Here is a 10,928-nt window from a genome sequence, read left to right on the forward strand (position 1 = left end):
TTCTACAACAAGTGAGAGGCTTGCGGCCATCAGAGAGGTTTATTTCACGCTTACAGGCACACACAGACACAGACAAGAGACTCCCAGCAGCAGAGCCCAAGCACTGGTTTCGCCCCTCAGTGCCCTGGGGCATGTTCAGGGCAGGGTTGAGGGGGACGCCCTGCACATGGCTTTGCTGTGCAATGACTGGAAGGCCGCCCGGCATGGGCAGTAGAGACCCCTGGCCTCTGAGCACCTTCTAGCTCACGGGTAGTGGGATTCTGCATTAGTGGGGCTGAGAGATGTGGGGGCCCCTCCAGCCCCATTATAGTGCACCCGAAGGGGTCCACAGCCTGTGTCCTAGAAGAGGGAAGAGGGAGGAAGGAAGGTGGGTGGGGCTGGGAGTATGGACTAAGGTGCTGCGGGACGTGGGGCCAGGGACATCGTGTGCAGAAGCTCCGGCCGCCTCTTTGCGGTGGTGGCCTGACCGTCCCACAGCAGCCTCCACCAGGGCCCTGGTGCTCAGTGGCCCCTCTTTGCTGGCTGGCTGCCTCTGCTGCCCCATACCCCACACACTCATCAGCCTGAAGTTAGCCCCTGAGTGCCACCTGCATCGTGCCATAACCCTGACTGCCTGGGGCAGGAAGTATTCAGGTTGGCTGTGTCAGATGCTAATGTGCTGAATCAACAGTCATTGCAGATCACGAAGTGTCCATCATATCTGGAACATTCCATCAGCTTGCAGTGCTGTGGTGTGTGAGGGTCTGGTGCAGCTCAGCCCATTTTCCAGGTGGGCATCTGCAAAGTTGAGGGGGCTCCGGTGGGTCTCCCTGCTTTGAGGAGACTCAGACCACCCCCTGCCTCCTGGGGGAAATGTCGGAAGGGCTTCTCTGCCTTTGAGGATCTGGGGCAGGGCTTGGCCTTGGCCTGCTGGTCTTGGAGGCGTTGAGCTTGGTCTGGAAGGGGTGGAGGAGCGTCTGGGCTCACTGGGCCAGGGGCATTGCTGGCAGTGTGGACGGGAGGCTGCAGGGCGCTGCCTCCTGTGGCTTAGTGCCCCGGAGCTAGAGAGCAGTGCTTGGTTGAGTCCTGCCAACAGCTTCCAGATCCTCATCCAGGCCAGAACCCAGGCCAGCTGGGGAAGGCAGAGGCTGGCAGGGCCCGTGGTGGGTGCTGGTCTTGACTTTGGTGTCCACTGAGTCCAGAGGCTCAGGCCCAGGAGGGATGCAGTCCGGCTGAGGGCGAGGCTGTCACCAGGACATGGAGAGGGTGAGATCCCAAGGCCACAGGGCGGGGGGGGAGGGGGGCGGGGGGGCCAGGGAGAACCCCTCCTACCCTGGATGAGTGGGTGACTGGAGAGCTAGAGAACGTGGCAGACCCAAGACCTCTCAGTGCTGAGCCCATGGAGGATGCCCCAGGCTGGCGGGACTGGGAAGCAGAGGGCTGGTCTTAACACAGGTGTGTCCAGTGCTGGAGGCAAGTCCTTGTCGTGACTGTCCTGCGCCACTCCATGTCTCTCCTGTCCTTGGATGTTGGGGGCTCAGCCTCTTGCATGGGTGTCCTGCTGGGCGCTGGGCCCCGCCACTGGCCCCCTGCTTGCTTTGGGGTCTGAGTTAGCTCCTGGCTCCACTGAGCAGGCCGTCAGCTGCCAGCCCACCACGCGGATACCCAGGCCCTGTTCCGAGGCCTGGAACAGCTGCTTCCGAAGAAGGGGCTGCCTTCAGGGAAATGGGTGCACCGTGCAGCCTGTGCTGTGCCCAGGGAGGCCTCTTCAGCGGGATTGGCAGTTGCCGTGCCCTGAGAACAGGCAGAACTGTGTGATCCCTGAATGTGAACCTGAAGTTCAAAGGATTTGGAAAGCTCTGGAATGTGTTGGTTTTTTCCCCCCAAAATGGGTCCTAAGGAGGGTAAAGTGACTTGTTTCAAGTTGTTGGAGCAAAGTGGGTCTCACGGATCTCGGCCTGGAGGGTGTGGGGGACAAGGCCTGGACAGCCCCTCAGGGCAGGGTGTGTTTTCCCACCAGCCGCAGAGAGCCAGGATGGACGTTCCTCGGACGGACGGTTTTCCTGCTTGGGAATGTTCCTGGGCTGTGAGATCCACTCTTCTGGGCAGGTGGTTAGCACCTAACGTTTTTCCCTCACTTCCCCCCAAATTCTTAAGTCCTTTGGTCCATTTCACTGCTTCTTTTGGGGAGGGTCAGATTCCTCAGGGGCTCAGTGGCAGAACCAGCCTGATGTCGCCTCCCTGCCCGTGAGTCACCATGGCCCCTGGGCAGGCGAGGGGAGCCGGGGTGGCTTGGGTTCCTGGCATTGGCACCTCCCTTTGGGCGGCGATGGAGCGTGGCTGGGCGGTTGGTACAGGAGCCACAGGCAGCTGCCTTTTTGGCTGAGGGGACCCTAACATCCTGGAGTGGGTGGGGCAGGGCCCATGGTCTCCTCTAGGTGGGAGGTGGGAGGCTGAGGCGGCGTGGGCAGGACGGTGGATGGCGGGTCCACAGGGACAGCCAGCAGCTCCTGCACCCAGTGGGGCTCCAAGACCGTGGGCAAGGGAGGAAGGGGGAGCCCAGGCCGGAGGATCCTGGGGGATGGCGCGGGCCGGGGGCCAGATGTGGTCCCCGAGCCCAGCCAGGCCTAGGGCCGCAGCAGCCTCAGGGCTCCGAGGGCGCCGCCCAGCACGAGACAGAGACGCGGGCCGCGCGTGGGTCCAGCGCCCGAAGTCCACGCCCGGTAGCTGTAGATGCCGGGGCCTGTCCCGTTGCCTCCGGGCACCCCGTCCTCCTCGTCCTCCAGGCCGCGTTCCCCGGGTCCCGCGGCCCTTCTCCAGCCCGAGCCCGCCGCCAGGCCCGCGGCTGCTCCCGCCGCCGCCCCGGCCGCCGCCCCGGCGGCAGCCACGCGCAGGGAGGAGCCCGGGGCACCGTAGCGCTGCGCCGGCCTCACGCGCACCCTCGAGGCCCCGCGCGCGCCCCCGCGGACCCCTCCCCGGGCACTGCCCCGCGCACCTCCGCGGCCGCCCTTGGCTGTGCCGCTGTCGCAGAGGAAGGCGGCCGCCAGTAGCAGAGCCCAGCACGTTGCGGGTGCCCAGTTCATCGTGGGGCCAAACCTGCGGGAAGAGAGGGAAAGGGCCCTCAGTTTCCATGGAGATCAGGTGCCCAGGGGCGGAGGGCTCAGGGCTGGAGAGCAGAGGGACCCTCGTCTTTTGTGGGATCAGGGTGCCCCCAGCATCTTGGAGCCCACTGAGTCGTGGGGGCGGGGGGGCGCGGTTTAATCTCTAGCATCAGGGACTTAGGCCTGGGGGAGGCGCTGGGAAGTGGCGGGTGGGGCAGGAGGGTTCTGCACCTGAAGGTTGTGCACCTGGATTGGGGGCGTAGAAGCGGGGCAGGAGCGCCGCGGTGGGAGCGTCCAGGCCTCTGGGGGCGTCCAGGCCCGGGCGGGGGGTGCAGGCCTGGGGGAGGGAGCTCTGCACGCGTTGCTGGGATGTGGGGGGCGGGGGGAATGGCATGGGGGGAGGGGCGTTGTGTTTGGAGGACGCGGTAGCAGGGACCAGGAGGGGGCTCAGATCAGGGCCTGGAGCGGGGACGGGCCGTGCCTGGGCCTGGTGCCCACCTTTGGGGCCAAAGCCTGGGTGGGGGCCTTGCGGATGCTGCCGAGGACAAGCGGCTGCTGACACCGTGCGGATCCCGCCCCAGCAGACCCGTGCCCCAGGGACAGTCCCTCCCGCGCGCGCCTCGTGCTCCATGCCATCCCCGGCCGCCTAGTTCAGCAGCTGGCGGCGGACGGGCCGGGGTCGAGTCGCGGGGCGGCGTCCGGACGCGGCTGTGCGGGCGACGGCTGCATCCCCTCCCCGCGCCGCCCCTCGCTCCCGGCCCCGTACCCGCCCCAGCCTCCCGGCCTTACCCGCCACGGGCCTCGGTTGGAACCACACGCTGGAGTATCCGCCCAAGGGGCCGCGGTCGGCGGGAAGGAGCGGGCGGGCGGCGGCGCGGACACTCAGCCGGAGCGCGGAGCCGCGGCGCCTGGGTTTTGCGCGAGGCCTCCGCCCTGGGATTGGGGCGGGCAGTCGCGGAGGCGCATCCCCGGTGAGCCGGTGGGAGGGGAAAAGGACGTCGCGTCCCCCATCCTTGCGGCCTCCCGTCCTCCGTCACCAGCCCCCTCCGTCTCCTGCATCACAAGGCCCCGTCCCCGCCGTCCCCCGCGACCCCCGCACCCGGCCCCGCTCCACCCGCCGTGCTTCCTGCCCCTCCACACCCTCGTCCCCACCCGGGCCCGTCCCCCTGTGAGCCCTGGTGCCCTGGGATGAGGGCCGAGGTCCTGAGCAGAGAGGGTGCTTGTACCAGCCCCATGGTGGCTCGAGCCCACCCCGTGGCCCGTCCCGTGGCAGGTGCGGTTTCTCCACCGGTTGTCAGCTGCGGGGCCGGGCGGAGACCTCCTCAACCTCCGGTCTTGTTTCAGGGAGGATGGGGTCGACCCTTGCGATCCCCAGAGGCCCCCCATGGCTCCTCCTGGGCTGGCTGTCTTCCTCCTGTGGGTTCTGATGCCACCTGGGCCGACGGCGTCTTCTCAGCCCAGGGCGGCCGCGCCTCCGGTGAGTTTCAGCTGAGGGCGCGCGGCCAGCTCCGAGCCTGGCTCCAGGTGCAGCACCGGCCTGGGACCTCTGCTGTCCCGCGTAGGGGTGCCCTGCAAATATGTGATGAATAAGTGAAGAAATACGTTCTATCTTCTAACTTGCCGGATGTTAGAAGGAAACCAAGCTTATGCTTCTCATTTATAGCTACCGTTAAGGACTGGACAGAAGCTTAGCTTTTTGGGTGAGACGGACAACAGTGTTTTTAGAACCTTTGGCAAGGAAGAGCTGGAAAGAACATGTATTTGAAAGTGACTGACAGGTCTTCTGGCCCTAGGGGGCCACCTGAGCAGGTCCACCCAGCTTCCCTCCAAGACAGAAAATAAATTAACAAGGAGAGCAGGAAGGGCCCCGGCAGACTCCAGACGGGAGGGGGTGCTGCCCATCAGGCAGAAGGAGCTTGGAAGGGAGGGGCCGTGGCCATGGGACGTGGAGGTGGAAGTGGGGGTCATCATAGGTCTGCACACTCTGGTTGAGTCCCCCTTCCCGGTCACACACAGAACAGCCAGCAGTGAGCTGCTTACCCCAAGGAGTCAAGGGGGTTCTTGGGCAACCCCTGGTGCTGGAGCCGGCAGTGGACAGCACCACAGCCAGACCTTGCTTATTTTTGGCTCATGAGGAACATCTGTGACCGTTCCCTCCCCTGGCCCTGGGAGGGGATGTGTGACCTCCACTCAAGACAGCCATGCAGCTTCTCCGGCTGCGGGCGGGGAGGGCATGTTTCCCAGCACAGGCCCAGGACTGCCAGCTGAGAGGCTGGGAGGGGCCCCTCACCCCTAGACTCTGCGTGTGAAGCCAAGCGTGGAGCCTCACAGGGAATCTGAGATGGGAGCCAGTGAGATGGGGGCAGGACCCAGAGGGGAGAAGAGGCCCTGGGGATGCTGTGGATCTGGATCCAGTGTGCGGGAGCTGAGGTTCCGGAGTGAAACACTGCCTTTCATGGAAGCACGTCTTCCTGTCACCCATCGGCGTCATTGTAAAGGATGAAAATGTATCAGACATTCAAGGAGAGCTGCATCACATAAAAGAAAGACCAGGCAAAGAAACAGAAAATAAATGGATTGAGAAATGTGAATGACTCAGAGGAAAATTAAAAAAAAAACAAAACAAAACTCCAATCCATAGACTCAGATTAGGGAGATATATTTATATAATAAGAACAGGAAACTGTGAACATGAAATAAGATACTTTTGAGATTAAAAAGTTACTGCAAAAAAAAAAAAAACAACAGAAGGATGGAATTGTATATTTAAGGAAATGTTTCTGGCAAAAAGGCAGCAAATATGAAAGAAAAGAGGATAGACCCAGGGGATCCATTTTGGGCTCTAACATCTAACAGTTGTTCCAAGGCCGAGAACACAGAATGGGAAAAGCAAGGGGGAGGCGGTGCTCCAGCTGATTTTATGATTCCAGGAGCCTTCTATCTTAAGATGTATAGGATGCATCTTAGGGTGTAGAAGAGAAGCACAAGAGAAACATTTAGGCTGTTTTATGTTTGAGTAGAGACATGAAAGTTTTAAATAAAGCAGGAGCAAAATGAGTCCAGCGGTGCATCAGAAAGCAAATCACCATGATCAGGTCAGGTTCAGGGTGGTTTTATGTCATAACATATGTCAGTGTGCTTTACCTATTAGTGGACCAAAGGCAAAAAATACGGTTTTCTACAGAGAAAGACAAAGCATTTGATTTCAATCAACATTCGTTTGTGGTGAAACATGTTGAGAAAACTCATCATAGAAGTGAAATGTTTTCTTTGATAAAGGCTAATCTCAGAAGACATACGTAGTGGAGAGCTTTTAAATGTATTTTTAAAAATACAAACCAATGAAAAGATTGCCTACTTTCACCACTTCTGTTTAACACAGCATTGGCAGAGCTGCCACCAAGAAGAACACAGCACGTTGAAGGCACGGTGGCTCCTGAAGCTGCAGCCCTGAGACCTGATTGTACCATGGAAGGTGGGGTGGCTCCTGCAGCTGTAGCCCTGAGACCTGATTCCACCACAAGTGCTGCAGCTGGCAGAGGCCACAGGACATAGGCATAGCTGGTGAAACCTGCAACTGAGGGTGTCGGGGGCTCCTGGGAGAGCCTCTGTCCCCCCTAAGGAGAGGGGCTGCGCAGAACCTGTGTGCTATTGTCCTTCCCCCTTTTTCCTGCTGGGAGTGGGACTTGGTGCCGAGGGTGGCTCCTGCCGTCGGAAGACCCCAGGATGCTGGGTCAGCGGCTAGGCGGGTGGAGGGTGGGGTTGTCCCCGGCACACGGCGGTGCTGCTCTGCCACTCTGCACTGCTGGGTGTCTCACATCTCATCCCTGTATTAAGCAGGTACTCCCTAGACTTGCAGCCAGATGTATACCTTAGATTTAAAAGATGGTAGAATTTCTCTACCAGAACAAAAAATAGCTTTAAAAAATATAAGATAAAAAGCCATTCATAGCCTGGCATGATGACTCATGCCTGTAATCCTAGCACTTTGGGAGGCCAAGTCGGGCAGATCACCTGAGGCCAGGAGTTTGAGACCAGACTGGTCAAAATGGTGAAACCCCATCTCTACTAAAATTACAAAAATTAGCTAGTCGTGGTGGTACATGCCTGTAATCCCAGCTACACGGGAGGCTGAGGCATGAGAATCACTTGAACCCAGGAGGTGGAGGTTGCAGTGAGCTGAGATTGCACCACTGCACTCCAGCCTAGGCAACAGAGCAAGACTCCTTCTCCAAAAAAAAAAAAAAGCCATTCACCACAGTCCACAATGTAAAAGACCTCTATGAAGAACATCAAAAAGTTATTAAAGAATATAAAAGAAAATCTGCATAAATGGAGGATGCACAGGATATTGTGAAGGTGATAGTTCACCACAAATTGATCCATAAGTTTAATGAAATTACAATAAAAATCTTTATATAATTTTTAAAAGACTGTTATGAGCTGAACCGTGTCTCCCTCAAATTCATGCATTGAAGTCCCAACCCCTGGTACCTGCATGGGTGGGTGCATTTGGAAATAGGACCTTAAAGAGGTGACTAAGGTTAAATGAGGTGAGGTGAGCTTGATGTCGTTAACAAGAGGAACTTAGGACCCAGATACCAACTGTGGGATGGCCCTGTGAAGACATAGGGAGAAGATGGTGTCTACAAGCCAAGAAGAGAGGCTGCAGAAGAAACCAACCCTGCCAAACTGTGAGAAAACAAATTTCTGTTGTTTAAGCCACCCTGTCTGTGGCACTTTGTTATGGTAGTAACAAAATAGCACAGAACCCAAAAGTTTCTAAAGTCTATATGGAAAAATAAAGGCCTAAAATAACTATTAATAAAATAATTTTGAAAAAGAAGATCAAAGAAGAGTAACTCACCACGTCATATTAAGACATAAAAAGCCATAGTAATAAAACAACCCAGTCTTGGCAAGGATTAGACAGAGACCAACACAAGAGAACAAGGATACCATTAAGAAACTCATGTAGGAGCCTGTCCACGTCTACAGGAATAAAACAAGATTGAGAATTTTGGTAGAGAATGGGAAACTAAAAGGACAAAATGGAAAGTCTAGAATCAAAAAATACATTTTAAAACACAGAAGATTAGACATGGCTAGAGAGAGAATTAGTAACCTGGAAGATCAGAAAATATCCAGAAAAAAAAAAAAGCATGCAGAATAGGATGTTAGGAGGCAGAGGGTACACTATAGAAAGGCCTGACATGCCATGTAATATTAGAACCAATGGAAGAAGAGAATGAGGTAGATGTAACATTTAAGGAAATAATCACCAATAAGTTCCAAAAACTGATGAAAGAAATTAAATCATGAATTCTAGAGGCATTACAAACTCCAAGTGCAATAAATACAAAAAAAAAAAAAAAAAAAAGGCATACCTAGGTAAGACAGCTGTAAACCAAACAACTTCCAGAAGCAGGGGAAACTCAAATTACCTGCAAAAGAGTAAAAGTAAGACTGGCAGCTGACTTCTCAACAGAAAGAGGCAGTGGGTGACAAAGCAGAAATGCAGTTTGTCAAGTCCCTGTTGCAGTGTCACAGAGCTGACTGTGAAGGGTGGTTAGAAGCTAAGAGGCAGCAGATTAATAATTGGCATGGATAAAAAATAGATACCATGCAAATACTAACTAAAAGGAAGCCAGTGTAGCTATATTAATGCCAGACAAAGTAGACTTTATACTTAAAGGTTGAGGTAAAAGCACTACTAGGGACAAAGAGTAATGCCTCTTAGTGATGAAAGGTTAAATTTACCAAGATGATAAAACATTTCTAAATCTGTATGCACTTCATGACATAACCTCACAATATACAAAACAAAAATAGTAAGAAAGGAGATTTAGAGTGAAAACTCATTGACATAAATTTAAAACTCACACAAATACCACGCATCTGTTGAGTACCTCTCTCTCCAAGGACACATGCTGAATGCATCACACTGGGTGGCTGTGATGAGGGAGGTGGGATTGGGGCATGGAAAAACCGTGAAATCAAGCGAGAGATACCTCCCCACAACCAGGTGCCACAGCCCAATAGGAAGAGACGTGCTCGGTCAACTTAGTTTCTGCCCTCAAGCACCAGAGAGAAAAGGTAGAGAAACCAAGTAAGGGCACGTTGTCTATTCATTAGACCCATCGAGTTTTCAATAAAAGGACACAAAATGACATTCCTGTTTCTGAGTAAAGGGGGCACCTGTGTGTTTGGTGGTGCTGCCTGGATGTGCCAGAGCCCTTTGCTCACCTGGCCTCAGGCTCTGCTCTGAGGAGCTGGGACCTCATGGCAAGGAGACCATCCCTCTGGGCCTGGAGGACTGGGCAGAGTGGCTGGCCTCCATAGCAGCTGTTCATCCGAGAGGGTCAGGGGAGAGGCCGTGAGAGGGGGCTTCTTGTGAGCTCCAGGCCCAGCTTCTCCTGGGCTGGAGGCTCCCAGCTGCCGTGGCGAGGAGCTGTCCTGGCAGTGCTGAGGCCCAGGTCTGGCATCTCTGCCCCTCCCCTGCTCATGGAGATGCTTGCCTGTGGCCACTCTGTGCTCTTGGCAACTCTGGGTGATATGGGCGAGGGCAGGACTTGCTGACTGCCCTGGTGGGAGAGGGCTGTGGCTGCCTTGGGTGGTCACCAGTGTCTGTGAGCACAGGGAAGGAGGAAGAGGGATTGGGCAGCTCTCCCTCCTGCAGCTCTAAAGGGGAAGGGCCTGGAGGAGTTTGGCCAGGGCCTCCCTGATGTTGCAGTTCCCCAGGCGGTAGATGATGGGTTTGAGCAGAGGGATCCCAACCAAGTAGACCCCTGACACCAGCTTGATGAGGTTAGAGGAGCCGCCACCCCAGGTGGGAGGCACAGGTGGGGAAGGCCTTTAGCTGCTGGGCCTTTCTGGAATCCTCAGCAATCTGGCCAGGATGTGGGTGTAGGAGACCGTGGTTGCCTGCAGGGAAGCCGCAAGGATCACCTGGGCTGCCTGAGTCCGCATTTCTATGGTAGTGGTGCTGGAGCAAGAGAGCCATAGCGGGGGTGGGATATCACAGAAGTGGTTGAGGACATCGGGGCTGCGGAGCCTCAGGCTGGAGTTGAGAGCCATGGACACAAAGGAGGCTGGGAAGCTGCTGAGCTGGGCGCTGATGGCCAGGTGCAGGCAGAGCCAGGTGCATGGAGTCCATGATGGGCTGGGTAGTGCAGCAGGTGGCAGATGACCGGGTGCCAGTCACAGTCCATGTTGGCCGGGAGGACGCACTCAGAGGAGCTGAGTGAGAGGAAGAGGAGCAGCCAGGTGAGGTGCCCCGAGAAGGAGATAGATGGTCCTCGCTCGTGCTAGGAGTCTGGCCAACAGCTTCGGGATGGTGACCGAGGTGTACAGGGTCTCCAGCACCGAGAGTTTGGCCAGGAAGAGGTGTGTGGATATGTTCAGGTGGTGGCTGGCTCTGATGGTCCCCATGACAGCCAGGTCCTCTAGGATGGTCACCACATACATGATGAGGAGTGACCAAATAGCAGCCCTTGAAGATGGCGCAGCTCTGGGAAGCCCAGAAAGACAAACTCTGTCACCACAGTATTGCTGGAATTGTACGTGGCCCTCCTGGTCAGGCAAGTCACTTCTGAGCACTCCAGAACAGTGGGGAGACTAGGCTGTGGTGTGTGATCAGGTCAACAGCCCTGCTCCACTGGTGAGAGCTAGGTAAGAGCACTGTAAGCCCTCCTGGGATATTAGGGCAGGGGCTCAGGCTCACAGACTGTCCCACCATGCACCTTTGGGACCTGCTGCAATACTTATCTGTCATCCCCACCTCTCAGCCCAACATGCCCACTTACCCAGAGCTAACGCCTGGCCAAGGGGCCTTGGGACCTGTACACA

At 56.3% G+C, this 10,928-nt stretch overlaps 1 protein-coding gene across 1 annotated transcript; it reads right to left on the reverse strand.

The window, feature by feature from the left end:
* Window positions 1–24: 24 nt before the first annotated feature.
* Window positions 25–3,998, reverse strand: SPRN (shadow of prion protein). Its single transcript, XM_054660058.2, has 2 exons — window positions 3,870–3,998; window positions 25–3,075 (listed from the first exon to the last, which is right to left on the reverse strand). Exon 2 carries the CDS (start codon window positions 3,060–3,062, stop codon window positions 2,607–2,609), a length of 456 nt encoding a protein of 151 aa, XP_054516033.1. The 5' UTR covers window positions 3,063–3,075; window positions 3,870–3,998; the 3' UTR covers window positions 25–2,606.
* Between the last annotated feature and the right edge of the window lie 6,930 nt (window positions 3,999–10,928).

Source organism: Pan troglodytes, chromosome 8 (genome assembly GCF_028858775.2).
Source record: "Pan troglodytes isolate AG18354 chromosome 8, NHGRI_mPanTro3-v2.0_pri, whole genome shotgun sequence".
NCBI lineage: Eukaryota > Metazoa > Chordata > Mammalia > Primates > Hominidae > Pan > Pan troglodytes.

Bases quoted from the DNA above. Each gene is read 5' to 3' on its own strand.
- SPRN (XM_054660058.2), bottom strand. From the start codon at position 3,062: ATGAACTGGGCACCCGCAACGTGCTGGGCTCTGCTACTGGCGGCCGCC.